The sequence below is a fragment of the Chrysemys picta genome, chromosome 4, assembly GCF_011386835.1.
Source record: "Chrysemys picta bellii isolate R12L10 chromosome 4, ASM1138683v2, whole genome shotgun sequence".
In the NCBI taxonomy this organism is placed as follows: domain Eukaryota; kingdom Metazoa; phylum Chordata; order Testudines; family Emydidae; genus Chrysemys; species Chrysemys picta.
This window is the reverse complement of record NC_088794.1, coordinates 56,534,916-56,554,154: the sequence shown is the minus strand read 5'-3', so window position 1 is coordinate 56,554,154 and position 19,239 is coordinate 56,534,916. Positions and strand designations below refer to the sequence as shown.

At 54.9% G+C, this 19,239-nt stretch overlaps 1 protein-coding gene across 11 annotated transcripts in view; it reads right to left on the bottom strand.

Annotated features, from left to right (window-relative positions):
- NAV1 (neuron navigator 1) overlaps positions 1-19,239 on the bottom strand; it is a 286,936-nt gene that overhangs the window by 74,053 nt on the left and 193,644 nt on the right. For 9 of the 11 annotated variants that reach the window (XR_010600984.1, XR_010600985.1, XM_065594971.1 and 6 more), the window contains one exon: positions 15,184-15,549. The exons of the other annotated variants lie outside the window; for them this stretch is intronic. Coding sequence is in view for 7 of the 9 variants with exons in the window: in XM_065594971.1 (XP_065451043.1) it covers positions 15,184-15,549 (366 nt within the window). In the remaining 2 variants the exon portion in view is untranslated. The remainder of the gene's footprint in view (positions 1-15,183; positions 15,550-19,239) is intronic. 11 annotated transcript variants of the gene reach the window in all.

The window sequence follows — 19,239 nt, the reverse complement described above, 5'->3', positions numbered from 1 at the left end:
TAATAAATCCAGAGTAACTGATTAATACTTGGGGAGCAAACAGCTGTGCATATCTCTCTATCAGCGATATAGAGGGCAAACAATTTACGAATATACCCTGTATAAGCTTTATACAGAGTAAAATGGATTTATTTGGGGTTCAGGCTCCCAGAAAGGCTGAATATTGGGCGCTGGAAAAGTCCCTGTTAACTGAGAAGCCCCTGGCTGAGTGAATCTCAGTTTCAGTGAACTGCAGAGGGGCATGGCCCAACCTCGGGGTCTGTGCTGAAGCTGACTGGAATGTCTAACTCAGCAAGACAGAAGTGGAGGGGCGCCTGTTCTGGCAGGAGGGTTGTTCTCAGTGGTATCCCAGCTCATCAAGTGACAGTCTCGAGGGGTGTCTCTCTGACTGAATCCGTCACACCTTGTCCAATGTATAAAGAAGCCGTGTATGGCTAATGATCATCCGTCTTTTCCAGGTCTAGCCTGCCAGTCTCTATGGCTGACCAGAGAGCTGGGAGGGGCATGGCATTAGAATGACCAAAAAAGTGAATCTGAGGGGGGGAAGGGAAACTATTTTCATTCCAACTCTTCCTTTGCCGTGTGCTCCTGTTAATGCCTGTTTAACCCTCCCTGGGAGAAAACTGAGCCATGCAGAACTCTCCCCCAGGGGACAAAGTAGCTCTGCAAAAATCTTGACAGTCAGCTGGTGTGCCGGAAGATGCAGGACCAAGTCCTAGGAAGCCACCAGCAAGAGCTGTGGCTTTGCATCCAGGATACAGCAAATTGTCCACCGTATTCTTCCTATGAGAAAATGGGGAATCTCCCTGTGGACCTGACCAGCTGCGTGCTGGGTTCTGCTACTCTGGAGGGCGGGGGGTGAGCACCCGCAGCACAAGACTCGCACCCGTAGCAAGCATAGGTTTGAATCCCATCAGAGCAAACCCAACCCTTCCTCCTGCAGTGACGAGAGCAATCAGATTGGCCAGGAGCCAGTCGCTGTGCAGGGGTCAAGGTCCTGCTGCTGCTGTGACACTAACCTGCTGCCCCCCCTTCCCTGGAAGCCATGGCCTTGGGGTGCACCCCAAGGCCCAGCATGGCCTTTGTCCCCACACTTTGGCTCTCACTCAAACTGCCAGCGGCCCTCCCTGTCCTCCCCCCGCCCAGCTGGAACACTTGGTAGCGGAGCTGCTTGCGGTTGAATGGACAGGGTGATGATATTGGCGAGGGCGGCTCGGGAAGGCACCGAGACACCCAGCATGAATATTTCAAGGCATCGGAGCAGCCAGCTCATGCGGAAGGAGCCGGGCTCGTCTCAGATCGGCTTGGCATGGAACAGGGTGATTGTGTTACGGCGACGATTATGGAGCTCACGCACCGAACCAGAGAGACGCCCGCCCCTGCTGGAACCCACGGCATCCCCCACATGCTGCTGTCGCAGCTCCTAGCCGAGGGGAAGCAACCAGGGATTTGTTCTGATCTGCTAGGTTCAGGGTTCAGGCAGCCTCCGCATGGCTCCTACAGGCCCCTTGGGTTGCCCTAGGAATAGTGACAGGCTCCGGAGCAGGGGCTGCCTTTTCATTGCGTGTGTACAGCACTAGCGCCAAAGGAGCGTCATCACTGCCTGAGCCTTCTAGGTGCTGCTACTATAAAAACAATTCATTCATGGTTCCTTTTATCCGGGAATTCAAAGCATTTTCTGAGCTCACAGCTTCCCTGGGAAGCAGTTAGGACTGTGTGTGCACTGCTATTGGATTGTGTATGCACTACACTGTGTGCACTACAGTCGAACTGGGGCATATGCTTGTCTGACAACAGTGAGGTTTCAATCAGGAAGCTGTTCACCTCCTGAAAGATCAGTAATAGGGAGGTTTGGCAGAACATCAATGAATCAAACTGCACAGGCAACTGCTGCCTCCTGATTGGCTGCAGCTGATTTCTCTGAAAAGGCATATTCACCTCTAATGAGCCAATCCGATGGTGCATGCAAATCTCTGCTACCTGACTGGTTCAGAGATTAACAACAGCTCTTTTCCCAGCCTTCTCCTTTGGAATGTCATTGTCAGGGAAAAAGTGTTACCAACTGGAAAACCACAGTCATCGTGGAGCGAGTTTTCTGATGTACCCTTCCTGACTCCATGCAGCCAGCTACGGCCTTCAGGTTTCATCAAAAATGATTTATGCGCCTGAAATGTCCTTACATTGACTTTGGGAGTTGTACATCTTAGTGTTCACCTCAGCAGAAACCAGTATCTGCTCCCTGCTTGGATTTAAATGGGGAAACGAGAGGCCAGAAAGACTAAGGGGAATGTTTTAAATACGGCAGGGTCTCACGTTAGCCACCCAGAACCCGAGGGACCCACAATCATCAGCCACTGTGGATCTGTACCTGAAAGTGACTAGCCCAACCTCCCAAGCGAGCCGTGGCAGAGGTGGGGATAGAACCCAGGAGTCCTGGAGGCTGGTCCCTGAGTTCAACCATTCGAACACACTCCCCCTACAGCAGGGAACTATGGCTCTGCCCCAAAACTGTGCCCAAGAACACCAGCGTCTGTCCCTCTGTGCCACTGGGGAATGCTATGGTGGAGAAACGTCTCCCATCCCTGACTCAGAGGGAAACATCCTCTTGAGGGTGGATTGTAGGCGAGTTCAATGCCTGGGGGAGCAGATGTGGGCTCTTGTCCGGGGAGGGGCAGGCTGGGAGGGCAGAAGGGGTACGGAAGTGGATGCTGCAGTTAGACGGGTCAGGTCCAGGGCTGGGCACTGAGTAGGTTTGATGAAGAAGATCCAGAAGATTTGGGCCAATGGGTAATTGCAGCAGCTGGGCCTTGCTCAGAAGTGGGGGTCAGTTCTTCCCCATGGAAATTCTTGAAAACCCCAAGTCATGCTTGGGTGTTATGTGGTGCATTCCCAGAGCAAAGGGCTGCATAGAAGCCAAGGACAAAAGGCACCAAGGAGCAGAGAGGGGGTGACCCCCACCAAAGGCAGGGAAATCTCCCCTCCTACTCGAACACTGAACCCCTAAGTGGCAACACAGCTTCAAGGCTACCCGAATTCACAGGCTGTCAGCACATCAGCAAATCCACGGCACATTTGGCAACGGAAACGAAAGCCCATTGCTGGCTGGCAAGTTCCTAGAACACCCTTAGCGCATTTGCCATGGAACGGGCCCCGCCCGGCCATGATGCCATGAAAATGTGCCTGTACCCTCACCCCCGTCCCTCCCCACACAAACATCTGTCACACAATCCCAGCTGTTCCTTGCCACGCAGGCAGATGGAGCAGCGCGGCCGGGGCTGCGCTCCCACATTTCCCCAGTATGGCAGGTACATGCCTGCTGGGCTAGCAGGAGGAGGAGACATGGGCCTGGGTTTCTAGCATCACAAAGCTCCAGTGCTGGGGCGGTTTGGATTCAGAGCCTACAGATACAGGAAGTGCTAGAATCTCGCAGGGGTTGTGGGTGTTGAATCCATGGGTCTGGGCTTGACCAGTCTCTGGAAGCTGGAATGTTGCAGCTGTAACTGACCAGGACAAAGGCTGCCCCTGTCCAGCTGTAGTGCATTACAGAGCCATCAGACGCATCCCAGCCTCCCACAGCTCAGGCCTCTGGCCAGAGCCCAGCAAAGCATGGAGACACTATTTTTTCCATTCCCAGCACCTTCTGCTGTGCTGTGGCCTGGCGAGGCAGACTTTGTCCAGTCACCCTCTCCTCAGGGGGCGCAGCGAGAAAAGCAGAAATGCTGCAGTAGTGTCCAGAAAAGGGAGTCACCTCCAGGGAAAGAAAGAGAGACCTGGCAGCTGATCTCTGCAGGGCTTCAGTCCCTTATCATCACCCAGCCCCAGGCCAGAACCAACATGTGGGCAGCCCGGCAAATCCTGCCCAGGGTCCCCTCCCCATACGGGCCTGCCCCTGTGGGGACGCTGCTGAGTGGTAGGTGACTACAGAGCTGGGGGAAGGTATCGCCCTGATGCCATGTGACCAGGAGGGGACCCCTTAGGGACTAATGAGCTGCTGTGGAGCAAGTGTGAAGTGTTATAAAAGTCCCCAAGGGGCGCCTAAATGCACAGGAAATTGCTGCCTGTAAGTCACCCCTGGCTGGGAGCTACTGATGGCAGCGCAGGCCCCACCCCAGGATGCTTGGTCCTGGCACCTGCCTCAATCAAGCAGCCAGGCTGCATGACACAGAGAAACCCCAGCGCCGCTGACCACATGGGGACAGTCCAGTCCAGCCACAGCCTTCCACTCTGGGGAGCTTGGCATGGCTGGGACTGACGCTGCAGCTGGGAGCTGTGCCTTCCGCCGGGAGAGCAGCGCCTATGAATCCAGATCACTCCTCCCTGGGCAGAGGAGTCAGCACAGAGTCTAGGCACCATTTCTCCGGCCTATGCACCACTTAAGTCGTGCTTCAGCCCAGCTTAAGTGTGAGCCTGTCTCCTTGTGTATGCACTACACTGGGCCTTAGACAGGCCCGTTGGCAAAGGGCTGTGTCTGCCCCAGGTGTTCCCTGCACAAGCAGCCGGCCGTCCCCGCAGGGGCAGGCTGGGGAGTGAGGAGGAGTATGGGCAGGAGGAAGAAGTGGCAGGTGTGGTTTGGACGAGAGCCATCCAGCTGGGGCAAATCAAGTGGGGAGTTTGGGGGGCAGGGAGCTGAACCCAGCACAGCTACAGGGATGGGGGAGAGGGGGAATGGGGTGAACCCCTTTGAGCTCCCCTGGTATCAATGCAGGCCGAGAAACACCTCAGGAGCCCCGATTTAATGGCACCCCTGCAGACTCGGCTCTCAGGTGTGCTTGGGATGGGTGCGGGCAGGGGGAGGGCCTGAGGAAGAACGGCTGCTGAGAGTGAGCTGTCATTGGGAAGTGGACCGCTCTGATGGCTGATTGGTGAGTAGCTGACCCAGGGGCAGCCTTGCCTAGGGATGGTGCAGCTGAACCTGGAGAATGGGCAGGAAAGGCACTTGGGTTTTGCCCTGCCCCTCTGCATGGCCATGCCACGTGCTGCCTCACCCAGAAAGACTCCGGGCAGCGCCTGGGGGATGGAAGCAGCATTGCACAAAAATAACCAGTGTGTGTTAGCCATGTGGCAGCCCCCCATCACACAGAACCCTCACTAGGCACAGAATGCAACCCACACACATATGCAGAACATTCTCACACTGGTGTGCAGGCACCCCCCCCTTCACATTCACCCAGACTCACACACGTGTGCAGACCCTCTCACACACAGGTATACACACACACACACACACACAGAGCACATGAGCGCCTGCACACACACACACACACACACACACACACACACACACACACACACACACACACACACACACAAGCTTTTGTGGCTCATCAGTTCTGTGGTGGAGCAGTTTCGTGGCGAAATGCAGCCAGGTCATTATTGATTCCTAGCTCTGGAAAAAATCAAGACCACAAAGGACACTGAACTGTCTGTTTTGTAAACGTCATCTAAAATGTACAAGGCTCCCCGGAGAGCTGGAGATCTGAATCCCCCACTCCTGCCTCCTACACACACACACACACACACACACACACACACACACACACACACACACAAAGTATGCAGGCGCACAGAGCAACGCAATCACATCTACACAGTCGCGGGAGGTCACCCTCCCACCCCCAATCTCCTGAGGTTTAAACTGCAGCACTCAGCGAGCACGCCCATCTCCTGCAGTCAGTGCCACTCTCCAGCTGAGGGGTGGAGGTTAATTAACCCAGCGAGTGCTGAGCCTTACAATGATCAATAGGATTGGGGGCACCTTCCCAAGGCTTCAGCGAGGAGGCGGGAGAATTAAGGGGTTAATCGGAGAGCCCCTGACTCTGCACTAATATCTGCACTGCGCTGTGACCTACTACTCTACAAAATCTCGCTTCGGCATCACATCCATTTCCATTCCCCCCCCAACATATTAGCAGCCCAATCTCAAGGTGGCTAATGGCCCCATTTCGAGTGCTCTGCTTCTGCCTGGTGCGCTATTGCCAATGGGAGACATGATGGGGCACAGCTGGGGAAGTCACAACATCTTACTGATTCCAGGTCACAGTCAGCAGGAGAGACATTAAAGGCAGGATCCTGAATTGGATTGGGGGCCTGGAGTGCTCCAGGACAGTACAGCACAGGCAGGGCAACTCCCCCACCGCCACCAACATGCCAGAGTTGGAAGGAGTAGCTGGAGGGCTGAGAGAGAAGTCTGGCTTCCATGGCCCTGTGCCCACCCTGCAGGCTTCGATTACAAGGTATGCGGGGCAGGGCTGGCATCTCTTCCATGTTCTGTACAGCACCATGCATGCGCCCATCCTCGGCCTCTCTGCTGAGGTGCCCCAGGATCCCCCAGGATCTGGACTGGGATCATGCACCCATGTCACCAAGGCCGGGCATCACAGGAAACGACTGCCAGGCACTACCAGCTTGGGCTGCCTTGGGAGCAGTCACCTTGGGCACGAATGTAGAACCATCCCCCTCTGGCTCTCATATGCCCCAGAGAGATGTCACTGTCAGACCTAAAAGATCAGCAGATCCCGCAGGTCTCTGGCATGACTGTGCACCTGGGCATGCAGTACTGCAGACTCAAATTATACCGCACCTGGCCCATCTGGAAGGGTCCTGGGCGGCCCCAGCAGAGCTTCTGCTGCTGCTAATGGCACAGTCCAGTGGTCACAGACCTGACGCTGCTCCAAGGTCAGTTCAGCACCCACCCGTTTGGATGCTCCTCCGAGCCTCTCATGGAACAAAGCTCCAAATCTGGCCACAACTCCTGCAAGGAAAACCTTTAGCACCTCTGCTCCCGGTTCCATCCAGAGCCCGGGAGGAGAGAGCCCCAGGAACCGAGGGTCGCTAGGCTCAACCCAGGAGGCTTGAGGTTCCACCACTGAGTGGGAGCGCTCTGGGGCTGGGTGGGAAAAGGGGCAGGGAAGAGAAGCACGGCTAACTCACGGACTCCACAGCAAGCCCGGGTTTCTGCATCTGAAGCAAAGCAGCTGATCCGCAGGGCCGGATTGTCAGTGGCAAAGAGAAGAATCTCGACAGAGCGTGCTCCCCCCAACTCAGCTCGCGTCACTCAGACTGCGTCCCCAGAGAGAGCCATGGCCCAATACAGGAGACGGGACATTTGTCTCAGAGGCCCTAGTGAGGCGCCTGTGGTTAAAGGGGACGGCTGTATCGGGATGGCTGGAAGGACTGCTAGAGAGTCATGGTTTAATCGGCAAACTGGCTTTGTCATTGACTGGGTCTGTCTTAGCGTTGATCGTTTTGGAGGATGGGGGTGGCACACGTGTTTCACAGTCCCGGATAATCACCATATGAGAACAGCCCCCTAGTGCTTTTCGTTGCTAGATCTTCAAGTGCTTTACAAAGGTGATGGGGAAACTGAGGCGCGGAGCGGTGAAGTGACTCACCCAAGGCTATGCAGTGGGTCAGTGGCAGCGCCCAGTGAGGAACTCAGGTTACCCAATTCATTGTCCCATGCCTTGTCCACTAGACTTCTCTGCCTCCCCGCTACATAGTTCTGAGCTGGACCCTGCCTCTGGTGTTCCCAAACGCTATTGACAGACCCCCCAAGAAGGCTCAGGATGTCGGGGGGGGGGGTTTGGGGGAATGGTTAGACTCCCTCCTGGCTTCAGTGAAAAGAGCGAGTCGGAGCAGAACAAAGCCCTGCAGCGAGACATGGACCATCAAGCAAAGCCATCCCCACCTTGCCAGAGCGCTCTCAAAGGCAGCGTGCAGTCAGCCAGGTCTGCCGGGCCGTAGGCCCCAAACCATATGATTCCCGTAGTACAGGGGGTCTCAGAGCCTCGGCAAGGCTGGACTTAAGGCGGCTTTCTCCTGACAGCTGGGCACTTGGAAGGAGAAGGAGAAAATGAATCCCATCTGTGTGAGGAGCTTTAAATAAAGGAGGGAAACCCACCGGCAAGCAAAGCAGCAAAGCAAAGCTGAGCAAGGCAGCAGGAAGTGACCCTGGGCATGGGAACCACAATGAGTGGGGGCCACTGTTCTCACTCGGTGCAAAGGAAGCTGCAAAGGCGCTGTCTGTTGGATGCACCTTCCCACTTGGTCCGTCTAAGCAGCTTATCGGACGGTCCATGCTCCCGCTGACGGCTCAGCATCAAGCTGCTATGAGGTGTCACCTACACAGAGGGCTTGGTCTTGGCTCCTCTCTGCACCTTGGCTTCCAGCCAGCCAGCCACATGAATCTCTGCACACCAAGATCGCAAGGGGTGAGTCCCTCCCCTTCTGTGTTACCTGACTCCATGCGCTGTCCCGTGCATGAACCTGCACTAACTAGGCTTCTGCATCTGTCACATCATGGCATTTGAGCTTGTGTTTGCACAGGACGATCTGAGACCAAACAAAGCCAGTTCATTAATGATCTGGAGGATGGCATGGACTGCATTCTCAGCAAGTTTGCAGATGACAGTAAACTGGGAGGAGTGGTAGATACGCTGGAGGGTAGGGATAGGATACAGAGGGACCTAGAGAAATTAGAGGATTGGGTTTTTCAATCTGATGAGGTTCAACAAGGACAAGTGCAGAGTCCTCAACTTAGGATGGAAGAATCCCATGCACTGCTACAGACTAGGGACCGACTGGCTAGGCAGCAGTTCTGGAGAAAAGGACTTAGGGGTTACAGTGGACGAGAAGCTGGATATGAGTCAACAGTGTGCCCTTGTTGCCAAGAAGGCTAATGGCATTTTGGACTGTTTAAGCAGGAGCATTGCCAGCAGATCGAGGGATGTGATCATTCCCCTCTATTCGACATTGGTGAGGCCTCATCTGGAGTACTGTGTCCAGTTTTGGGCCCCACACTACAAGAAGGGTGTGGAAAAATTAGAAAGAGTCCAGCGAAGGGCAACAAAAATGATTAGGGGGCTGGAGCACATGACTTATGAGGAGAGGCTGAGGGAACTGGGATTGTTTAGTCTGCAGAAGAGAAGAATGAGGGGGGATTTGATAGCTGCTTTCAACTACCTGAAAGGGGGTTCCAAAGAGGATGGATCTAGACTGTTCTCAGTGGTAGCAGATGACAGAACAAGGAGTAATGGTCTCAAGTTGCAGTGGGGGAGGTGTAGGTTGGATATTAGGAAAAACTTTCACTAGGAGGGTGATGAAGCACTGGAATGGGTTACCTAGGGAGGCGGTGGAATCTCCTTCCTTAGAGGTTTTTAAGGTCAGGCTTGACAAAGCCCTGGCTAGGATGATTTAGTTGGGGATTGGTCCTGCTTTGAGCAGGGGGTCGGACTAGATGACCTCCTGAGGTCCCTTCCAACCCCAATATTCTATGATTCTATGAGTCTATGATCTCATGGCATCCACCATCCAGGAGCAAAGGTGCCACAAAGAGACCAGGGCTCCTGCTATTTTGGCCCCACAAATGGCTCCATGAGCCATGAAACTAGCCCATAGGAAGCACCACAATACCAGGGCCAGATTCATACCTAGGGCAGACATAAAATGATGTGGCCCCATCACCGAAGGGCTTACAACCTAGTACAGACCAGAGGGTGACCCTATGGATCAGGATGGAAGAAAGAGAGATTGTTATTATTACTTACAGTTTTCAGTACTTATTCAAGAATTAACGGACCCAATGGAGTTACTCCTGATTTACACGGGGGCGAGTGAGGGGGGAATCGGGCACAGGAGTTACTCCTGATTTACACGGGGGCGAGTGAGGGGGGAATCGGGCACAGGAGTTACTCCTGATTTATGCCAGACCCCACCCCCCACATAATGGAGAGTTTGGGGCACTGATACAGCCCCTTAGACGTGTTCTATATTTAGCCTGATTCACCTGCACAGGGAACCAATTATGTTTCATTCCGTGGGTGGGGGAGGGGGGAATCCTAGAGCCAAGCGCTAGGGCAGTATTTAGAACCCTGCCAATAGGGACACATGCCACTTTAATGGAGCTCTCTGCAAACCCATGTGCTTTGCCTTTCACTTGGCCCCAGGGCCAATAATAAGCCGGCAGCTGCTGCTGGGGTTTAGTGCCCATGCACAGAGACTGAGGGGCACTGGAAGCAGATGCCTGCATTACCGTCCATCATTCCCCCATGGCATGACTGGGACCCCAGGTAGTGAGCAGCCATAGAACTGGTACCGCAGGAGAGCTCCTCTTACAGTGCCCCATGCCTGATCCATGTTCCCCTGCTATGCTGCAAGGTGCCAAGGGCTGCCACAATGCGGGTGGGGTGCGGGATTTTAATCCAAAGATCAGCACTGACCTTGTTAAAGGCAATGGATGCTAAACACCCTTCTTTTAGGTTCAATGGGAGCAATGAAGCCTAAAGACAGATGCAGACAACGTGGGAGACCGCCCAAAGCAACAGGCCACATGGCAGTCACAGCTAATCTGTGTGGGCTGAGGGGTTTCCCTGCTTGCAAATGCAGGAGCTGGGAGGTTGCGAGCTGTGTGTGTTGGAGGCAGAGAGCCAGGAGAAGGAGCTGTGAGCCTGATCTTGAGAGGAAGCATCAAGCAGCCAGATGGAGCTTCTTGGGCACAGAGCTCGCTGGAGGGGCAGGCATGGGGATCTCTGAGCGAGGAACCTGCCTGCTGCTCCTAGTTTCTGCGGTGTTCAGGGGGACGGGCCTGCATGCACGTTCTTTGTAAATAAACCAGATCCCACCAACAACCGACCTGAGTCACAGCATCGATTTCTCCTCTTGACAGAAACAACCCTGCAAGGCCCTGGATATGGCTACCACTTGGGCCAAAGGGGCAACATCCCTCTCTAGGGCAGCTCAAGGAGATCAGTCGCTCTGGCCCATTTTCAGCCTTTAGCCACAGTAAAGAAAGTCACTTAGTGCCCTATGATGTGTTCACATGGCCACAACCTGTACAGAGACCCACCACCGCCACATCACCAAAGCCCAATGAGCAGCCACCAGTAGACAATAATGCAACATCATTACCACTCCAGGTAGGATCTGAACCCGTGACCTAGAACTGCAAGCCGGTAACCCCCATCCCCGCAGCCAGCCAGCCTTTTCCTACCAGCCTTAAACCCTACAGTCATCAGACTTTCCAAAAAAGGAGCTCGGGGCCCCAACTCTTCCGGCTCCTAAAGCCCCGAGAGCAGAAGCCCGGTCAGCTGAGCGCAGAGGGAGCTGGCAGGCTCTGTCTCGGGAAGACTTCCCTGGATGTCGGGCTGTAGGTCAGATCCCAAACTGGCTCTGTCTCCCCCAGGCAGCCTCAGAGCCCTGCCTGGCTTCTGCTCTAGGCTCCTATCGAACCTCCCAAAGAGGGCAGCAGCAATCAGCATAACAAGCCAAGTCCACGTCCATACAGTATGGACACTATGGGCTCTAAGGGTCTGGCTACACTGCAGTTCAGACACCCGTGGCTGGCCCGTGCCAGCTGACTCGGGCTAAGGGGCTGTTTAATTGTGGTGCAGACATTCCCTGAGCTCTGGGACCCTCCCATCTCTCAGGGTCCTAGAACCAGGGCTCCAGCCCGAGTGTCTACACCACAATGAAACAGCCCCTTAGCCCGAGCCCCTTAGCCCAAGTCATCTGGCAGAGGCCAGCTGTGGTTTTTTAATGGCAGTGTAGACATGCCCCAAAGGGGCAACGCAGAGACCCAATCCTCTTTACATGTGTCTCTGGGAGCAGCCACTTCCCGGGAGACAAGGGGACCTGCGCTAAGTCAGCATATGTGGCTATCACAGCCCTCTCCCTCCCCCCCACAGCTGCCTTTGTTTCTCACCCACATAGGCCAAAAAGAAAAGGACTGAAGCTGTTAAGGGACAGGGCTCCTTGAACAGAGTGGCCATTTGGGATCAGGAGAAACATACAGGGTTACTGGTCTCATCATGTGTCAGCAGGGCCAGTTCTAGGCACCAGCTTGGCAAGCAGGTGCCTGGGGCGGCCACTCCGGAGAGGGGCGGCATGTCCAGCTATTCGGCGGCAATTTGGCGGACGGTGCCTCACTCCTGCTTGGAGCGAAGGACCTCCCGCCGAATTGCCGCCACAGATTGCGATCGCAGCTTTTTTTTTTTTTTTTTGGCTGCTTGGGGCAGCAAAAACCCTGGAGCCGGCCCTGTGTGTCAGAGAGTCCCCAAGACACCCACCAGAGCTGCGGGCTCTCACCACACACCACAAGCAGCTGGCATGACTAGGAGCTGTAAGCAGCGTAGAAGGCCAAATACCTCCCCATGCTCTGGGACAAATCAAATACCAGGATTATTTATTTTCTCATGCGTTGAAACAGGAAACCTCCAATGTGCTGAAATTCTGGCCTTGAGTCAGAGGCGGGGGCGGGGAAGAGACGGGGACTGGATTTTTGTTCAACACAAACCCCCCCAGGCGGAATCTCAAGAGCTCGATGGGATCAGCATGGGGAGGGCTGCGTTTCAAAAGAAAACAACACATGCTTTAAATCCAAAAAGTCCCACCCATCTGTCCCCTTCTAACAGCCACTTTCACAGCATTACTTGGCACCAGAAACCTCTCCTGGGCAAGGGTGGAGGAGAACTCAAATGGGCTGGGGAGACTGGATGCAGCTCTTTGCAGGGATTGGCTGGCTGCCGACTCCCGCTAGCCTCAGGGTCTGATCCTGCCAGGTGCTGAGCAGTCTCACCTTCTAGTGGGGGACCCACAAGAGGCAGAGTGCTGCTGCGGGGCACTGAATGACCCAGCACCCCCTGGGGACGGAACAAGATCTCCAATACGGATTTCCCCTTTGCAGCGCCCTGCTCCCGTGCAGCAGGGACTGGGATCCATCTGCCCCTCCACTTGAATGCCCACTGATTGTAACAGCCGGGAGGTATGGCAGAGTCACTGGACTCAGGCCTCGTTGGTTACACATCTGCGGCCCAGAGCTGTGAAATTAACGAGGACTTGTACAGAGCTCTCTCCATGCTGCAGGGGTATTTTTAGGATCAAGGCGATGCCCCATCCCTGGAAGGATGTTTGGCCTATTTCTCCCCCCCCCCCCCCCCCCCTTTTAATACTTCCAGGGATAAATGGGAAACTCATGACATCGTCTCTCTCCCTGTGAGTTTCCATTTCTGACACACAGCGAGGAACAGACAAGGCTGGGCTGTATCAAATGAGATCCCCTCCACGCCCACTGATGTCAACGGTCAATGGACAGAGCTGAGCACAACCCAGGATCAGGGCCCCCGTCTCTGCTCACATGGAGTGTGTGTATGGACCAGCTGGGCTACTGCGAGAAGGACACGAGGGAGGTGTTTCTGGACATCCTGCCTCGGAGAGTTGATCAGGAATTATTGGTTGATCCCCTTCCTGGCTGCTTTTAACCACTGCTGGGGTCCCAGCAGACCCAGGGCGAGCTGCCTTGGAGCCGTGCTCTCCTTCCTCTCCCTGGGATGGCTCAGCAAACATTCCAACAGCACAGGTGCATGCAGTCAGCTGGCTTTTCCTCCGGTATCGTCTCTAACCAGGGATCACATACACACTGCCATAAACCAAAGAGAGGTGGCACAGAAAACATCACAGCCTGCGGCTAACCCAGTCCTGCTCCTGTCACCCTGGCTATTGCGACTGACTTTCCCTAAGATACTTTCTCCCACCCAGTCCATTTGTAGCCTTTCCCTGATGTGGGGGATAAGGGTGGTGAAGAGAAGGTGAGCTGAGTTTAATCCCATGTGCACCAGGGAGCAGTTAGTACCATCTCCCACCGATCCCAGACTGGTACTCAAGAAAAATCTGCAGAGCACTGAAAGCATCTTTGCTGGTTCTAGCCCTATCAGGTCCTGAGACACTGGGCCTTGAAATCACGTCCTTCTGATTACAGTCATGCTTTTCCCTCTCCTTCACCAACTGTCCGCTGGTTAGGCAGCTTATCTCCCCCAAACCACTAAAGGACCAGATTCTCAACTAGTGTAAATCAGCACAGAACTACTGAAGTCAATGGGGCTACACTGTTTTACACCAGCTGAGGATCTGGTCCTTTGCAGAAGCGCACGGCAGATGCTCTAACACGTTAATTTCTCACCCTAGTCGCTGTGGAAGGAGCAAGTACTAAAGCCGGATCAAAGACCAAGTGGCAAATACAGCCAGATGGTCATTGGAATACGAAGCCCCAGATCTGAGGACCTGAGCGAGGAGTGAATGGCTCACATTGCGGAATAGCTCCGAAGCCCGCCAGCTTCCCCGTGGTTATTCAGCACTCCTTCCCAGCCCTCTGCAACGATGCACCTGAGTATTGTCCCGTGGTTCCCCAGGATCCAGCCGCAGAGCAGCTGGGAGGTGCTTCCCAGCAGGGGCAGAGACTGACACACACTAGCTCTGCTCGAATTAGTGCGCTACAAATAGCAGTGTGGCTGCGGTGATGGCACGGGCAGTGGCCACCCAACCCCCTGGGAACACACTCAGGAGATAGCTCGACCTGTTGTGGCCATGCTGCCATTTGTACCTTGAGCACAGCGTGTGTGTCTACCTGAGCTGGGACGCTCCCTCCCAGCTGCAGTGCAGACAAACCCTCAGTCTAGCAGGGCTAGTTCAGCACCAGGCCTGGCTCTCAACACAGTATCGTTGCCATTAGCTTTGCTGATCCCCAGATGCTGCCTACGTCAGATAAAAGACACTTCCAGAGCTGCCCCATGCAGCCTGTATTCCTCCCAAACACGCCACTCTGCCCAGGGCACAACAGCACCTTACAGGATGCTGGCCCACTGGCCTGGCACAGCAAGGAGCACCATCTCTGCAGGCCACCAGATACTAATTATCACCCGCCACAAAGTATGGAACCTACTAGAAATATAGTGGGTGGGGGAAGGATTCTGTGATGTATATAATTATCCATCCATCCATCCATCTATCCATCCATCCATCCATCCACCCACCCCCCGACATGCATCTATCCATCCATCCCTCTATGCACCCATCTATCTATCCATCCACCCACCATGCATCGATCCATCCATCCCTCTATGCACCCATCTATCTATCCATCCATCCATCTGCTCTTTCTGTCTCTCTCTCAATCTCGTAGACTCAGATTCCAAGGCTGAAGGGACCGTTGTGATCATCTAGTCTGATCTCCTGTATAATGCAAGTCAGAGAACTTCCCCACAATAATCCCTAGAGCAGATCATTTAGAAAAGAATCCAATCTTTGGATCCCTCACAGTCCTTGTAAGTCGTTCCAGTGTCAATGACTCTCCCGGTTAAAAACGTATGCCTTATTTCCAGTCGGAATCTGTCTAGCGCCAGCAGCGGCACTCACCCCGTGGTGATGTCGTCATCCTCCGTCAGGGTCTTCCCCATCAGGTCGCTGTCGCTCATGTACCCGGACTTCAGATCCACGTCGTCGGCGTCCAGCGACTCGACGAGCTCCAGCCGGGAGATGTGGCTCAGCTTGCTGGGGCTGCGCATGGGCATGGTGTGGGAATAGTGCGCCCGCTCGCCGTGCATGTACCAGCTGGGGGTGCCTTCTGACCGGCAACTCCCACCCACTGAGGGAGCATCCCCGGCCTGCAGCCGGGGGCTGGATTGCCCATAGCGCCAGGACAGGGGGGAGGAGCGGTTGGACAGGCTGGACACGCTCCTGGGGTTGGCTTCGTCGCTGTCATAGCAGGTCATCTCCAAAGAGCTGCAATGAAGGAGCAGAGAGCAAAGCTTTAGGGACGGGGCACCCCGGGGTGGCCCTAGGGGAGAGGTGGAGTCCTGGGCTCCATCCTGCTATCGGACCTGCAGCTGCTCAGCACCTCTGGAAATTAGGGCATGTCCTTAGTCACCCAGCTTTGACACTTCGGGTCCAAGGATGGGGCGGAACCAGGATGGGAACCCATGAGTCCACAGTGCTAGGCCACTGTCTTAACTGTAAGCCTCTCCTTCTTCCCTACTGCCCCGATCCCTATTCCCATGACCCCAGCAGCCCCTATGCTCCCCTCATTTATCTCCTTTCCCCCTCCAAATGGCTCTGCACTGCTCTTGGGCCCTTCCCAAGTCTCCCACGTCCCAGGCTAGTGCCCTAACCACTGGGCCGTCCTCCCTCTCTGAGCCTAACGGTACCGAGGAGTCAAGCTCTGGGGCTGCCTTACCCTCCAGCGTGGCAGGAAAGCAATGGCAGCCTTGGAAATAGAAAGAGATTAATTTAGGGGACAGCATCCCGTTCCCTCCCTGTGCCTTGATTTGAGAGGCAGCAGAGGCAGGCGCTGGCTCCCCACTCCGGTGAGGGCCCCCTTTCATTTTGATTCAATAAAGTGGGTTTTGGATGCTAAATACAAAGTGATGATTAAAAACAAATCGACGGTGGATTAACAGCTCTGGAGAGCCGCCCAGCAGAGCTGGTTCCAATCATTTGGTTGATGCACAAGAGTTGTCTTATTAAATCTAAATTAAGTGGATGTTTTGGAGCCTGTAAACTGAGGGACAAAGCTGCCAACATCTTGCTTTGTGCAGGCTCCTGCACCATGCGTGAGGGGACGTGCCTCAGCTCTCTGGTTGCAAGCTCCGGGAAATGCATTTCCCCAGAAAGATTTCAATGAGGCCCAGATAGTATTGCGTCCCCTGCTGACAGACACACCTAGAGTATGGCAGGCCCAGAGCAGAGAGCCTGCAAACTCACTTCCGTCTGCCTGTAACGGGGAGGAACTTCACACAGACAACTCGGCTGCCATAAATGGGGGGCTTCCTCTGCCCCGACACTGGGATCCTGCCCCTGGCTGTGAATCGGTTGTTCTAGCCAGATGGAGAGCAGGTTCTGAATCCATAGGAAGCAACTGATCTCTGGAATCTAGCAGAGACAAGAGCCAGTGGGAGGACTCAGGGGCACCAGCAGAGCTGAGTAAGGGGAGTCCAGGGCTTGGATCGCAGAGGGAGTTGTACGGCTAGACAGAGGCGCGTGGGCAGAGCTGTGGCGTGGAGTAGCAGTGGGAGCCCTAGGCTGGAAAAGCAATGGGGGCCAGGGGTGCAAATCAGGATTGAGGGGCATCAGCAGAGCAGTGGGGTGGAGGCAGCCCAAGTCTGGGAAAGCAGTGGAGGCCGGGGGTACAGGTCAGATTGAGGGGCATCAGCAGAGTGGTGGGTGGAGGAAGCTCGCACAGCCCCTGCCATGCACTCAAACCAGCCTATTATTTCCTTATTTTAATATCAGCCAAATTCCTCAGCCCCTCCAATCTTATTGTACTGTACACACACTGCACTTCCTCCTGCTGCTGAGTGGCCCGGCTGCCCAGCGCCCGCCTCCTTCAGACAGGGGAGTCTCCACGGAGATGCCTCCAGACTCTCTAGACACCTGCAGGCTCGGTAGGCAGGGGATGGAGAGACTTGGCTGACTCGGCCTTGGCTAAATCAGGGATTGGTCCCACTGTCTGTTTCGGTGACTCATCAGGCTGCACAAGGCAATGAACAAAGGGAGACTGGTCTGAAATCCAAGGGCATTTGCTAAGGCACAGAGCAGGCCCAGCCTCGCCCGTTGCCCTGCCCTGCTGGGATGTAGGGGACAGGGAGTCCCGTCCCTGCGGTTATTCAGTGCTTAGCTCCATCAGCTGCGAAGCTGAGTCAAGTCCGAGCTGCATGGGGGGGGGGGGGGTGATGGCCGCATTGGGACATAATCCCATCGTGACACCAGAGCAGAAGAGGCCAGGGTGGGAGGAGGGGAGAACCACTGGGTAAGTTGCAGGAGTTGGCACTCCACTAACATCTCCCGTCTGTGGGGTTTTGGGGGATTCCCCAAACCTTAGCTGCAGACCCAGGCAGCGAGCAAAGGGCTTTCACCACAACTCCTTGGTGCGCATCCACATTCCCCACCGATGGGCGTGCAACAGGGAGCGGCCTCAGAGATCCCAGGGCATATGGCACCTATGGAGAAGCAGGGATGGGAGCCACCGCATCGGAGGCTGGGAGTGGCGCTAGACATCGATCGGCGATGGAAGAAAAGCCAGGGAGCCCAGCCCCAAACCGTGCACCAACGTTTTCCACATTCTGCGGTACAGCTGGCGATTTGCACACTTGTCTTCTGCACTTGGCTCAAGTGCACAGCGCACTTAACTTGTGATCTCAGTCATAGAATCATAGAAGATCAGGGTTGGAAGGGACCTCAGGAGATCATCTAGTCCAACCCCCTGCTCAAAGCAGGACCAATTCCCAACTAAATCATCAGCCCACACGCAGTGCGCTTGGCCAATGCTCGTATGCAGGCGGCGTGCTTGGCCCGTTCTCTCACACGGTGTCTGTTGTGCTCAGTGCGCAGGTTTGGCTCACTATGTGTTGATCTTGTGCCCAGTCTGGGCGGTGCACACGCCTTGCTCCAGCGGGAGGCTCTCGGCGCTAACATGTCCCTTGTTCCCTTGACTCGTGCCTGCGTTCTCTGCTTGGGCCCTTGGCCACTGGCTCAGATTTCCCGCACATCCAGCATGTCTGTGTGTTCTGCCCCTGGCCCCTGATGGTGATTTCAGTGCACTCGGCTCTTGTGATGGACTCTTGCACCCTCGTGGTTTTCAAGTGCTCAGCTTCTGCACCGTGCTGTGTGTGTTGGCGTGTCCCGCTTGCTCACTGACATCTGTATACTCTGCTTGTGCACATGGCTCACAGTTTCCGTGCAGTGAGCACGTGCCCCCCCGGCTTGTGCTGTGGGTCCCCAGTGCAGGCACGTTGGACTCTATGCGCTCAGACTGCGCCCATGGAGTGTGTACTCTCCGAGTGCTTGGCTAGTGTACATCTGTCTCCTGCTCTCTGTGCACACCCCTGGGTGTGTTCTAGCCTGGGCTGGTGTTTCCGGCGTTCTCAGCTCCCGTGCATCTGGCTTGTGACAGCTGCATGCTTGGCCTGTGCTTGCTGCATAGAAATGCAGGGCTGGAAGGGTTCTCAAGAGTTCATCTAGTCCATTCCCCTGTATCTTAGACCATCCCTGACAGGTGTTTGTCTAACCTGTTAGCAAAAACTTCCAATGAGGGGAATTCCACAACCTCTCGAGGTAACCCGTCCCTGAGCTTAGCCACCCTTAGATAGGTTTCCCCAATATCTAACCTGAATCTCTCTTGCTGTAAACTCAGACAATTCCTTCCATCTACCCTCGGTGGACAGGGAGAACAATTGATCACCATCCTCTTTATAACATTATTTACCCATCTGAAGACTTCTCAGGTCCCTGCTCAGTCGTCTCTTCTCTAGATTAAACATGCCCAATTCTTTCAATCTTTCCTCGCAGGTCAGATTTTCTAAACCTCTGATCGTTTTTGTCTCCCCCCTTTGGCCTCTCGCCACATGTCCACATCTTTCTCAGGGCGTGGTACCCACAGCTGGACACAGTTCTCCAGCTGAGGCCTGACCAGTCTGT